This window comes from Phalacrocorax carbo, chromosome 5 (genome assembly GCF_963921805.1).
Source record: "Phalacrocorax carbo chromosome 5, bPhaCar2.1, whole genome shotgun sequence".
NCBI lineage: Eukaryota > Metazoa > Chordata > Aves > Suliformes > Phalacrocoracidae > Phalacrocorax > Phalacrocorax carbo.
Window position 1 is genome coordinate 71,678,293 of NC_087517.1, and position 14,423 is coordinate 71,692,715.

The window sequence follows — 14,423 nt, forward strand, 5'->3', positions numbered from 1 at the left end:
CTGCTGCATTGGGCAGGCTGGAACACCGGTGGGAACTCAGGTCGAAGGGCCTGTGACCTGTGGATGAGACCACATGGGAGCACGACACCCCAAAGCATCTGTGGCCATGGATAAACCCGTGCCAGAACAGGCTTATCTCGAAGCATCTGTGGCTGTAGGTAAGTCTGTGCTGCAGCAGGTGCACCTTGAAGCATCAGTGGCTCTGCATGAGGTCACGCTGGAGCACCTCAAAGTGTGTGGCCATGGATAAGCCCATGACAGAGCAGGTACAGCCCTGTAGGGACTGCAGCCATGGATAAGCCCATGACAGAGCAGGTACAGCCCTGTAGGGACTGCAGCCATGGATAAGCCCACGACAGAGCAGGTACAGCCCTGAAGGGACTGCAGCCATGGGCAAGGCCATGACAGAGCAGGTACAGCCCTGTAGGGACTGCAGCCATGGATAAGCCCATGACAGAGCAGGTACAGCCCTGTAGGGACTGCAGCCATGGGCAAGGCCATGACAGAGCAGGTACAGCCCTGTAGGGACTGCAGCCATGGGCAAGGCCATGACAGAGCAGGTACAGCCCTGAAGGGACTGCAGCCATGGGCAAGGCCATGACAGAGCAGGTACAGCCCTGTAGGGACTGCAGCCATGGGCAAGGCCATGACAGAGCAGGTACAGCCCTGTAGGGACTGCAGCCATGGATAAGCCCATGACAGAGCAGGTACAGCCCTGTAGGGACTGCAGCCATGGGCAAGGCCATGACAGAGCAGGTACAGCCCTGTAGGGACTGCAGCCATGGGCAAGGCCATGACAGAGCAGGTACAGCCCTGTAGGGACTGCAGCCATGGGCAAGGCCATGACAGAGCAGGTACAGCCCTGTAGGGACTGCAGCCATGGGCAAGGCCATGACAGAGCAGGTACAGCCCTGAAGGGACTGCAGCCATGGGCAAGGCCATGACAGAGCAGGTACAGCCCTGAAGGGACTGCAGCCATGGGCAAGGCCACGACAGAGCAGGTACAGCCCTGTAGGGACTGCAGCCATGGATAAGCCCATGACAGAGGAGGTACAGCCCTGAAGGGACTGCAGCCATGGGCAAGGCCACGACAGAGCAGGTACAGCCCTGTAGGGACTGCAGCCATGGATAAGCCCATGACAGAGCAGGTACAGCCCTGAAGGGACTGCAGCCATGGGCAAGGCCACGACAGAGCAGGTACATCCCTGTAGGGACTGCAGCCATGGATAAGCCCACGACAGAGCAGGTACATCCCTGTAGGGACTGCAGCCATGGATAAGCCCACGACAGAGCAGGTACAGCCCTGTAGGGACTGCAGCCATGGGCAAGGCCATGACAGAGCAGGTACAGCCCTGTAGGGACTGCAGCCATGGGCAAGGCCATGACAGAGCAGGTACAGCCCTGTAGGGACTGCAGCCATGGGCAAGGCCATGACAGAGCAGGTACAGCCCTGTAGGGACTGCAGCCATGGATAAGCCCATGACAGAGCAGGTACAGCCCTGTAGGGACTGCAGCCATGGGCAAGGCCATGACAGAGCAGGTACAGCCCTGTAGGGACTGCAGCCATGGGCAAGGCCATGACAGAGCAGGTACAGCCCTGAAGGGACTGCAGCCATGGGCAAGGCCATGTTGGAGCAGGTTCGCTTCTGAAGGGACTGTGGCTGTGGGTGAGGCCACGCTGGAGCAGGTATTTCTCTGAAAGTGTTATGGCCCATGGAGAAGGCTGCACTGGAACAGGCACGCCTCAAAGCCACTGTGGCTGTGGACAGTTCTACGCCACAGCAGCTATACCCCTGGAGAGACTGTGGCTCCTCAATAAGGCTCCATCTGGAGCAGGTATGCCCTTAAGGGACTGCAGTCTGTGGGTAAGTGCGAGCAGGGGCAAGGGTAGGAGCTCATTGCAATTTTACACCCGATGGTCTGGTCCAAAGGGACTGGGCATGGAGATTGTAATGGTTCTACCTTTACATTGTTGAAACCCATGATTTGAGTTGCATGTTATAGGAATTACTACAGCATGAACCAGCCAAACCAATGCAGGACAAGCCTTACAAGAAGCAGTGCAAGTGCAGCAGTGACCCAACCTGAGCTGGCTTGAGTGCCCAGTAACTCCACACACACTACCTCTCCTGTCCTGAGTGAACCCTGCGGGAGACGGAGCCCAAAGTCATGGACTGAATGAACTCAGTGGACATTTTGTGGGTGTCTGTGGACATTTTACAGGGTTGGTCCATAGACTAAGGGAATGATATCTCTGCATTATATTATATCAAAGGATGAGAGATGCTGGTTAATGAGGTTGTATTGGATAATGTGGGACCAGAGCATGAGGTAGGTGGTATGGAATAAGGGGTGGATACTGTCTTGGCTTCTGCTGAGATAGAGTTAACTTTCTTCATAGCAGCTTGTAGGGGCCTATGTTTTGGATTTGTGCTAAAAACAGCATTGATAATGTGGAGATGTTTCAGTTGTTGCTAAGTAGGGCTTACACTAGTCAAGGGCTCCTCCAGCTTCCCACGCTCTGCCGGGTACACAAGAAGCTGGGAGGGGACACAGCCAGGACAGCTGACCCCAAGTGACCAGAGGGATATTCCACACCATATGACATCATGCTCAGCATATAGAGCTGGGGAAAGAAGAAGAAAGAGGAGGGACATGCAGAGTGATGGCATTTGTCTTCCCAAGTAACCATAGAATCATAGAATAGAATCATTAAGGCTGGAAAAGACCTCTTGGATCATCAGGTCCAACTGCCAACCCAACACCCCCAGGCCTCCTAAACCATTGCCCCAAGTGCCATGTCTGCGCGGTGTTTGAATCCCCCCAGGGGTGGTGACTCCCCCACCTCTCTGGGCAGCCTGTGCCAGTGCCTGACCACTCTGGCAGTAAAGAAAGGTTTCCCAATACCCAGCCTAAACCTCCCCTGTTGCAGCTTGAGGCTGTTCCCTCTCATCCCATCACTAGTGACTTGGGAGCAGAGACCAAACCCCCTCATTCCAGCCCCTCTCAGGCAGCTGCAGAGAGCGAGAAGGGCTCCCCTCAGCCTCCTCTTCTCCAGGCTAAACCCCCCCAGCCCCCTCAGCCGCCCCCCAGCACACTTGTGCTCCAGACCCTGCCCCAGCCCCGCTGCCCTTCTCTGGACACACTCCAGCACCTCAAGGTCCTTCTTGTCCCAAACCTGGGCCCAAAACTTAGTCCAGCATTTGAATTCCATCAACTGTTACATGTGATGGAGTCCTGTTTTCCTGGAGATGGCTGAACACCTGCCTGCCCCTGGGAAGGAGTGAATTAATTCCTTGTTTTGCTTTGTTTGTGCATACAGCTTTTATTTTCCTTATTAAACTGTTTTTATCTCAACCCAGGAGTTCTCACTTTTACCCTCTGACTCTCTCCCCCATCCCATCGTGGGGAGTGAGCGAGCAGCTGCGTGGTGCTTAGCTACTGACTGGGGCTAAACCACGACACACATCAATAATGACAGAGGACATTAAAGCTAATTAAATTCAAATTAAAGTACAGCTTAGTAAAACCAATTAACCTATAATGTCACAATATAATGTGGTGGCAAAGAGGTATTTGGCATCTCCCAACAGCTTCAAATCAAGACTGAAAGCCTTCGTGGAACATATTCTTTGGTTAAATAAAAGCTACTAAGTATTTATAGAAACCAGGGGTAACACCACAGTTTTAGGAGAAAGTCATACATGATATCGAAACAGACAATCCCCACCTGATAATCCAGGACTGGGCTGGCATGAAAAGGCTCGCCACCACACCACCTTCTGCTCCCTTTCACTGGCTACTAGGAAGGGGAGGAATGTTTCCTCGTCTCTTCAGAAAAGTTGCTGCACACCTCTACATTTATCACATAGTGGAGATAAATCAATTATACTATTTTACTACGCTTTTTTTCCGCCCCACAGAAAAACACCCAGATCCTCTTTTTCCAGCTTCAAGTGTCTTTCAATGTCTGTCACCATTACTGCTCACAGGTAACAAAACCCCAGCTTCTACTGGATTCACCTTTTCCCATACAGAACACTGTCCCAGTAGCAAAAACCTGTAAGACACATTGGCACTGACTCTTCCGCAGGTTACAGAAACAAAGCCACAGAGGTGTTGTGGAAAGCTCTATGTGGGGATATTTAAAAACACAAACAAACCTGGTGGTTCTTCCATGCTAGCTCAGTAAAAGTATCAGATCTACTGTGCTTCACACTGTACGAAAAATAAAAGTCAGAATCTCAGCCACAAAGAGGTCCTTTGTTTGTATTCAGAAAGCTAATTCTGTGTGCAGACGGGTAAGAAACAATCAAAGTTACTGGAAACAACAGCGAACATGTTTGCCTAGAACAGTGACTTGCCAGGCAGGTCTAAATATTTCTAGCTCGCTGCTAGTAGTAATAGATGTTTTGAATTTAGCTCAGGGATAAAAGATACAGAGGCTGCCAATCTGTTTCATAAAGCTCCTTCCTATTTCCTTTCCTTGACATTTCCCAATGACAAAAAGCTGTCGAGGTACTGACTGAGCTGGTTCCAACACATAATTAACATACTATTTTCCAGTTTCAAGTTATTAAGACTGAATAAGAATAGAAGCATTAAACAGCATGTAACTTGCTTTCAGAGTTTAAAAAAGATTTGAAAAAATCAGGCAGACAGCTAGAAAGTACCACCTTTCCCAAGGATCGCGTTTATAGCAGTAAAATTACCTTTGCAAATTGAACTGCTTCTAGAATGATTTCTGACTGCATCTGCAAGTCCCAAATTCTTCAGTTTTTCCAAAGCGAGCAGGCCATGTGGGTAACCTTATCCACTAGCTTCTGAACTTCAAGGGGAAAAGGTGCTTTCCATACTTTTCCACACATGCAAAAGCAGAGGGCACCCACTCTCTCAAACTTCCATTTTCTGTGACCACCTCCTTAACACGCAGTACAAACAGTACAAGAAGAGTTCCAAGGATCACAGGAGGAAAATCGTTCCTCTGTCTAATCTTTATCGTTGGCCCACTGTAAGAACCGAGTCATTACCAAATGATACGCTGACACGCTCAATGCTGTCATGCACAGGTCAAGAGTAACAGTAGGAAAAACCTTGAAAATTTTACAAACATTTAAACTCCTGGCTGCCAGCGCAAGCGACACACACTACTAGGGAAAATAAACGTATAAGTCAAGGAACAATTCATCAACATGCTTGTCCGCACTTCCCTCCTGGAAGGGACTAGCTGACAGGGGAAGCTCCTTAAAGAACAGTAGCACATTTGGATTTTCAAAAGAACAATTCACGTGGACAAATTAACTGCAGTTACAGCCTTTACTTTAGGGTGACAGCCCTGTACCAGCGGCAGCCTGCACGCTGGCCATGCACCCCGCAACAGCAAAAAGGTGCATCAAGGCGAGATTATACAATAAAAACGGCACTGGGTATTTTTAAGGCACCACAAAACACCTGGCAAGATCCACCTTATCGAGGCAGTAAGAAAATGACTGTTTTACCCATTTTCCATTTATAAGATGGCACTACTCCGCAGACGTAGGCAGGATCCAGTTATTCAATCGCGTGCTCAGCCCACATGTGGCAACACTAACTCCAGGAAAGATCCTCTTGCCCTCAAGACGACGATGTCCCTCAGCTATGCTCGCATGCGTCGCTTTTGCAGAGACCACCCTGCGATCCAGCAGCACCTAAGTGTCTCTTTGCAGTTTGTACTGGCAGAAATATCGCCTAGAATCAGCAGCTTCATCAAGATCAACACCCCCCGCTCCATTGCTGCCCAGATTGGCAGGGTGAGAGCCAAGCGCCCTCCCCTTCTACTCCCTAATGTCAAACTTGAGCCAAATCATTGCCCGCAGCTCATATTCCAAACGAGGGACTTGAATGTCAGCTCGGTTTCCTTCAGTTCAAGAAGGATGTGCGTTTAACACATGCAGAAAAACTACAGGTGCACACGTGTGCGTGCTGAAGTGGATTTCTGGAGCAGCTCCAAGCGAAGACGGGATTTAGAAATACTTTTCTAGGTACAACAGCATCTCTGCCTGCGAGAACTGAATTTCACAAAAACCGATTTGCCCCCTCTGGCCTAACGCAGAGACTCGCAGTTTTCTGCACTGATTTTCTGGACCAAGTATGCCACAAAAGCATACGCAACACCCGACCAGCAGAACTTACGCATAACGACTTTAGCTTTCTAGCAGGATTACAGAAAACAACGTTGGACAGAAAAGGCCTCTCCCAAGAGTGAGGGAGGAAGAAGAAATCGGTGGAGTCCACATAAATGATGCCGATGATGGTGACAAAACAAGCAGAATCCAGCATTCAAGTCTGCCCACAGAGCGTGGGCTCCCGGAGCGCCAGGGGACACGTCCCAGGCGCTCGCCCGGTGGCAGCCACGTCTCGGCCAGCAGCGAGGACGCTGCTCGCGAGCGGGACTGCGATCAGCATGGAGAAAGGAGGTGCCACAGCCAAAAATCAATCCTAAAGCACCGTTAAATTGCCAGGAAACAGTAATTAATACTACCACAACGCCAGGAAAAACACCCTCAGGCGCAGCCCGCGGCCGCTCGGGTTTAGCACCGCTATCTGTTGCGGCGAGGCAGGAGCAAGGCAAACCGCAGGTAACGCGCGGCAACTTTCCCTCCTGCCCGCCGGGTCCCCGGCCCGGTAACCCGCGGCCTTCGCGCCGCCGCCCTCCCCGCACCGAAGGGGTCAGAGGCCGCCGCCAGCTGCCGAGCGCCGCAGGGCCGGGGGCAGGCGCGGAACCGGGAGCTGCAGCTCGGTGCGGAGGCCACCGAGCCCGGGGGACGCGGGCAGGAGGGGTAGGAAGGGCCTACTCGGCGTGAGGGGCGGCTCTCACCAGAAGAAGGTGTTGGTGCCGTCGTCGTAGACCTCGGACTCGGTGCTGCGGCGCAGGCCGGGGCTGTCCCTCTCGGCGCCGGGCGGCGGGGGCCGCTCAGCCGGGGCGGGGGCGCCGCCGTTGGGCTGCAGGGGCTGCTCCTCCAGGGCGGCCTTGCCCAGGGCCCCGCCGTGGCCCCGCCGCTCGCCGCGCCTCATGGCGGCAACGGCCGCCTCACGGCCGCGCGCGCGGGGGGCCGACGGCGGCGGGGCGGGGAGCGCGCGCGCGCCGCTCCGCCGGGCTCGTGGAGGGAGGGCGAGGAAGGCGGGGCGGGGCACGCCCCCTCCCGAACGTGACCTTACGTAGGCGCGGCCGGCGCAAGCGCAGAGAGCTCCCCGGGGCAGGGGCGGGGCGTCTCCCGTTGCCGCGGCAACCGCCCCGCCCTCCCGTGAGAGCCTCCCCCCCCCCAGCTCCCCTCACGGCCGCCGTTGTGTCCCTCCGGGATGAACTGGGGCAGCGCGGGAGGTACCGGGAGTTAAGGACCACGGTTGGGGTGAAACTGACACCCGAGAATGCTGGAATACTCGAGTAGTAAATAATGCTTAGGCCAGATCATGGAACCGTGCCCTGAGCTGGGAGCGACCCACAGGGACCATCGAGCCCAGCCCCCGTCCCTGCCCAGGACACCCCAAATTCACACCCTGGCTCCGAGGGCCGTGTCCAAGGGCTTCTGGAACATCGCCAGGCTGGTGCCGTGATGCCTCCCTGGGGAGCCTGTTCCAGGGCTCCACCACCCTCTGTGGGAAGGACCTTCCCCTAATGCCCAGCCTCACCCTCCCCTGGCACATCTCCCTGCCGTTCCCTCGGGGCCTGGCGTTGGTCACCAGAGAGCAGAGACCAGCCCGGCCCCTCCTCCTGCCCTCGGGAGGGAGCTGCAGAGGCCATGGGGCTGCCCTCGGCCTCCTCTGCTCCAGCTGAACAAACCCAGGGACTCCAGCCGCCCCTCGTACGGTTTCCCCTCTAAACCCTTCCCCAGCTCCGTGGCCCCCTCGGGACACTCTCCAGTACCTTTATACCCCCAATGTCCTGCGGCGCCCAACGCTGCCCACAGCACTCGGGGTGAGGCCGCCCCAGCGCGGGGCAGAGCGGGACAATCCCCTCCCTCGCCCGGCTGCGATGCAGGGCTCGGTGCCCCCCAGGGCACGGCTGGCCCCCTTGGCTGCCAGGGCACGCTGGGGGCTCGTGTTCAGCCTGCCGTCGGCCAGAGCCCCCCGGTCCCTCTGCAGAGCTGCTCCCCAGCCCCTCGCGCCCCAGGCTGCCTGTGCAGCCAGGGCTGCCCTGCCCCAGGGGCAAAACCCGGCGCTTGTCCTTGTTAAACTCCATGGGGCTGGTGATTGCCCAGCTCTGCGGCCGGTCCAGGTCCCTCTGCAGGGCCTCTCTCATGCCCAGTGCATGCCTCGTTAGCAAGAACCTCCTAAAAGAATACAGATCAGTAGGACTTCAAGGACAGAGAGTGGAAACATCCTGCTACGAAGTATGCTGTGGAGATAAGGGAAAGCCACAATCAGTCAGCGGCGATAAAAGGGAACACCTGGCCCCCGAAGGCACTGAAAAATTGGACAATTACTGAAGCCCAGTAACTGGGAGGAAGGTAATTCTGGCGGGGGGGGGGGGCAGATTGTGACCCCCAACTCAACTGAGGGACAAAAGGACTGACACCCCCACTCCTCTTGAGGGTGGGCAGTGAATTAAAATCACACTGTAACCTTAATATTAAGCAGACAAGATACAGACCAACAGAGGAAGAGGATGCTCAGTCAGGTCAGTGATTATGTATTAGACAGGTGTGGTGCGTTAATTGACATGTGTAAATGTCAAAAAGGAAGCCCAGCAGGTGTGTGTGCCACCAAATAAAGTCATGCCTGCTCTTTAATACGCCCAGTGTTAAGGAGTTTTATTCCCGGTTTTGGGTGGCACCGCCGCTGCCACAGCTCCCTCATGGGGCTCAGCCCCACCACGGCAGGGTCACATCCCGCCCCAGCCCCGCCAAGCTCCGGGGTCCCGCAGGGGAACTGCTCCTGGAGCTGTGACAGGTAACAGCCCAGGGGAAAAGTGCAGGTCCCAGCCCGGAGGATGAGGAGACCCAGCATTCCTGCTCCCCACAGGGCTGCGGAGTCACCCCGGTATCCCAAAGAAAATGGAATTTTCTGCTAAGCAATAACACTGAGCCATGTGAGCCGGGCAAAAGGGGATTTGGCGCCAGAGAAGGGAGCCGAGAGCAGAGGGAAGCATTTGTCTTACGGCTGTAGCCTTGAAGAGAGCTGAGAGACTGACGGAAGGGAACGTCCTGCCTCAGACGCCACTGAAAGCTGGGTGATAAAGTATATAGTCAGGGAGGACAACTAACTGGGATGTTGGTAATAACTAAAACCAGGTGTCCTTCGGGTGAACTATGGCCATTATAATATTAAAATTAGCGCCCGTAGGCCAGAAAGCCCCCCGCTCAAATCAGCCCCCCACTCTCTGAGCATGCGTGGTGAATTTAAAGGCAGCTGCGCCTTTAAGGTGAAACGAGGGAGAAACTCCCCCATCGTGAGCTGGGGAGTGACTTTCGGCTGTCACTGACACACCGAACTGTACAAGCGCCTCGCGGGGTCTCGGCGCGGGGCGCAGCTTTGGGGCGTTACCGCCCGGCACCCGCCTTTGTGCAAAAATGAATGGCACAAAACGCCTCGGCTCTGGGTGGAGCGCGGCGTCTCGCGCACCGGCCGAACCGACCCGCTTTGGCGAGTACAACCCCCTCGCTGGTGCCCAGGACACCCAACGCACCCAACACACCGCAAGTCTTGTTCTGCTCAATATCCGCGCGGCCAAAAGCCCAACAGCCCCCGAGCTGGAAGGTCAATCGGCGTTTTGAACACTGCTTCTGTAACAGAAAACCACACCGCGGAGTGGGAGAAGGGAACCATGGCTAATGGAAAGCGCACTGGGAATTTAGGCACATTGACTCTAATTAAGGCAGCCGTTTCACCCCAGCCCGGGCAGGAGCATCCCCAACACCGTCACGAACTCCCACACGATCTTTGGTGAGCACCCCTTGAGCTTGTGTGCCCTGGGAATATGTTTCTTGGAGGCGGCAGGCATTTTGCTTTTTCTGGGGGGAAAACAGCTCATAAAAATGCTGTTTTCTCTTTCAAAAAAAAAAAAAAGAAGGAAGGGGAGAAAAAGAATAAAGAAAGCAGTCCTTTCAGCTGTTACGCTACGAGTGCATAAACCTGGCGTTTGCAAACTGTAGCAGTACTGTAGCAAAAGTTTGTATCTTTTGGCAAATCTGACCTAAGAATGCTAATTAAAGAAAACGGGTTAATTCTATGCGCGCTCACTTGAATTATTCAGGTACCAGCGCTCTTTGCCACGCTGCAGCTTTCAAGTACCCCAGGTTGTGCTTTCCCGTAAGCGCCACCCCTGATGCCGCGGCGGCCCCAGCACCCGCATCCTTGGGCAACGAAACACGAACCGTTTGACCGCTTTCGCGCTTGCGAAAAGCGCGGGAGGGTTTTGCTGGCAGAGGTTGTTGCTTCCACACGGGAGGCCTGGCCAGGGTCGGGTGGACGCCGAGGCGTATCGCGAGACAAGCGCAAAAGCAGGGTTTTGGGTGCTCCTGCGCCCTAGTCGTGCGACCTCAACCCCCCTCGCGGGATCTCTTACCTGCAGCGGGGCTTTCCAGGTTATTCTCCGAGATCAACGCGGGGATCGGGCTCTCCAACCAGAACAACTCCGCGACACACCGCTCCCGGCCCGCGGGCAGGGAGACCGACCGCTCTGGCAAGATGCTAGAGCCATCCTGACAACGCAGGAAGCCCAGAGGATGCTGCTGTGGAGAACAGGGCCCAGAAACGAAACCGAAAAAAGAAAGCAAGCTGCAAATAAATGCGGTGGCCACATGATGGCAGCAACCAGCTGGGCTAGGACCAGGGAGCGTGTGGTTGAGCGCCCGCCTGGGCTCCGGCCCCAGAAGTTGCCCTAAACCACAAGCTCTGAATTGTCAGAGCCATTTCTACATGAAAGGAGCTTTGCTGCGTTGGCAAAGCCACGCTTCTGCTTGTTTTCCTCCTCATTTACTAAAGGCAGCTTAAGATCTGTAGTTGCCACATCTGAAGGAGAAGGATTCAACCAAAGATTCCCCGAGAAGGTGGAATCTTCCTGCCCTTTGAGGAAAAAAACAACCCGCAGCTCTGCAGATATAGAAGGACACTTCTGGCTGCTGCCCAACCCCCTTCTGGCCTGAAACACCCTCTTCTGGCTGCCCCACTATGTTTTATGGGATCTGGAGGCACTTCGCTTGCTCCAGGAGGTGCCGCCAGCAAAGGCTAAGGTCTCACAGCTTTCTGTCGCGGTGGGAAGCACCCACCACATCTCACAAAGATGTGAGTAAACTCTTTTGGGTGCCCCTTTCCCCCTACCCTAAAGCCCCTGACATGTGCAAAACATCAAAATAAAACCACACAACACTCACGGGGCGGCTGATGATTCGGCTTTCAGCGGTCACGGCAAGCACGGAGCCAGGTGCTGGCCTCCTGGCCGCTTGCGACTCCCTGTGTCTGTTGGCACGGGCCCATCACCATTGCTTTGGGCCGTCAGCACAGGTGGGTATTCTCCAAGGGAGGGAAATGCTGATGCCTTGTGAGTGATGTGTCGAGGAGGGTCCAGCGGAGCTCCTTCAGCAGGCTGAACGGCGTCAGGACATGGAAGCAGTCCCCAAGGCCTCAGAGCCTCCCGCGCTGGCAGGTGGCAGCACAAAAAGCCTTCCCTCGTGCTTGGAAAGGAGATCTACTCTCCTAAGCACCCACCACTTTTTAATTACAAGCAGGGCTTCACCCCAAAGCACATCCTCTGCTGCAATATATCAGCTGTAGCTCCAGGGGTACTGATGGACCCAAACAGACTAGGCTTTGGGTGAAAACGCCCCAGTTTTACAAGAGAGCGCAGGCAATTGTACTGCCACTCACCTCTACAGCAAAATGGCCTTTGGCATCCTAGGACCCAGCTTTTTGAGACGCTGACTGGCCTGGCACAGCGAGAAGTGGTGCACAAGAGGCCAAAAAGATATGGCCAGAGCAGGCTTTGCTGCAGAGGCCACAGACTGCAGTTGGGAGGTGCAGTCTGGGCTTGAGGAGAAGCTTTTTCCTGAGGAGGGTTGTGCAGGGCTGCAACAGATCCCGCGAGGGGTGGGGGGAGGCTCTGGCAAGGGAGGCTCTCAAGGCTCAGCTAGACAGGGCGCTGATGGGCTCATGCTGGCAGCTCCGCGCCTTTGAGCCGGAGGCTGGACTAGAGAGCTCCAGAAGCCCCTTCCAACAGCACGTCTATGCTTCCACGACTTACGGGGTGAAGAGAAGCCTCCTCCCGTTACTTTGACCCTGAGCAGCAGCACACGGCACAGCCAGAGAAAGGCTACACCACTCCGCTGCCACCTCCAGAGCCAGCTGTGGGCTGGCCTCTCTGCACCATGCCGGCCGTTCTTCTGCCAGCCTTAGACGCAAATTTAAAAACAACTTTTGGCCAAGAAAGTGGGAAATTTCCCAACCAGAACCACTCCTGCTGAGCTATCCCCAAAGCACAGTTGGTGGTGCTCGGCGACAGCAGCTCGAGTGTTCAGACCCAGCATATTCTTCTTGCCAGGCTCTCCGTTGCCGGCCAGCTTGCTCGTTAGTGCTGTTTCCTAATAGGATTTTTACTAGCTGCCGAGAATCATAGACACTACAATCAATCCTAAAGCCTAACAGGTTCAACAAGTATTAGTCAGGCTTCCTACGCTGGTTCAGCATCGCTGGCTTCTGTTTGAAGCTTGTCCTCCCTCTCCTTTCCCAACAGCAGGTAGGATTCAAGCCTTACATTCATTTTCTCCAGCCCATTTCACTTAGCAGTTCTTCCCAGATACTTCTGTCTGCTTTCGACTGATGTGTTCAAAATGAAGATGAAAAGAAAAAGTCCTAAACTTTCTTCTTTTTTTCTTTTCCCCACCCATTTTGTGCCACCCACTACACAAACTGAATTGCAGTTTCCTGTAGTAGCTAAGGATCTCTCTAGCGCCGGGCTCTCACAGGAGCTCGCTGCTCAGCTTCATATCTTCGTTGGAACACCAACGTGCCTGGGCAGGATGAAGAACCTCTGCTTCAAATCAGTTCATGAGCAACATGAAGGTAGTTCAAGGAAACACAGCCCCGCTCACCAGAAAGTTGCAGTTTGGTGCTGAAAGGCATCTCAACAACCTTTTGTGAAGGATCTTTCTGCTTTTGTGTCCTTCTAGCCAGATACACAGGAAGGCAATACCCTTTAAAGTCTTCTCATGGGAGAAAAAAATATCCAAGACCCTGGGAACTGAAAATACCAAATAAATATTTTAGCACCCTCCTAAATTAGGGTGCTTGCATGCAGGATAGCCTTTGGGCACTCAGAAGAGGAGCTCCCTGTCAGAAAGCATCGTTGTAAGGCGGGGTGCCGACAGGCATCTTCTATCCAGCCCAAGTGGTTCCGTACATGAAAGCCTTTGGCAGTTTGTTACCATTTCTCAGGTGGAAATTACCGTCTCCGCATCCAGCCAGGATTAAGAGGCCAGGGAGTGCTCCTAGAGAGCGACGATGCCGGCTCGCTCAGTGCGGGTCAAACCGCTGCCCAGAGCGGTTGGAGTCTACGGGGACGATGCGATGCCACGGTCGATTAGGATGGGAACACGTGACCGGCCCCAGCAGCAATAAACAGTGGAGGGCGATAATATCTTAATCAATTCTGGCTGCTTACAAAGGGTTTGTGCGGTTGCGATACCTTGGCACACGTATGAAGCAGAGCTCCACAACACTCCAAGTCTTAAGGAGATTTTTTTACCAATAAACGGGAAGGTACATCATCTCCCGCCCTGATTTTTGATTTTCACGCTGCCATCCTCAGCACCAGTCCCCCAGGAGCAATTAAAGCTGAGCCGGTGCGTTGCAGGAGGGTTGCCTGGGAAGGACAGCACTGGAAGAGACCTCTGAGAGCGAAGCCCTCCCAGTCCGACTCAGCAAAGCCTGCAGGAGGAAGAAGCAGATGTGCAGGTGGAGTGGCATGGCTGTCCCACCCACACGTGCCCCGTTTCCCTTTAACCCAGCAGCGCTCCTATTGCAGAGACCTTCGGTCTCCTGCCACGAGATGCGGAAAGCACCATCGATCCTATCTTACAGAGCTTCACTCTCTCCCCAGGTAAACACACACGTCCTCCCACACCCTTGGGGAGCTGCTGGTGATAAGGATGGTTCTCCCCTCCCAGCCAACCCTGCAGATTGACCTTGGGAGGCTAAAGGTCTGCCCGCTCCTTCCCCTGCGCTGCTCTTGATTTCACACAGAGCAGGAAATTTGGAGGATGACTATTATCTTTTCTTCTCTTTTTTTTTTTTTTCTTTTTTTTAATTTTGTAGGTCTGATTTGGAGCGTGTTCAAGGCACTTGGCAAAGCCACAGAGTGATGTTGGCTGGACCGGGAACACCACTCTGGAAATACTGGCTGCCTTTCCTGCCAGGATGCAGATTCCCCCCGGGACGTACTTTATTTAAGA

General features: G+C 54.3%; 1 protein-coding gene across 3 annotated transcripts in view; it reads right to left on the reverse strand.

Moving 5' to 3' along the window:
- PTDSS2 (phosphatidylserine synthase 2) overlaps window positions 1-7,167 on the reverse strand; it is a 50,854-nt gene extending 43,687 nt beyond the window's left edge. For 2 of the 3 annotated variants that reach the window (XR_010373189.1, XR_010373188.1), the window contains exon 1: window positions 6,857-7,167. Coding sequence is in view for 1 of the 3 variants with exons in the window: in XM_064453151.1 (XP_064309221.1) it covers window positions 6,857-7,053 (197 nt within the window). In the remaining 2 variants the exon portion in view is untranslated. The remainder of the gene's footprint in view (window positions 1-6,856) is intronic. The other variant, XM_064453151.1, reaches the window with a different exon arrangement.
- Window positions 7,168-14,423: the final 7,256 nt, after the last annotated feature.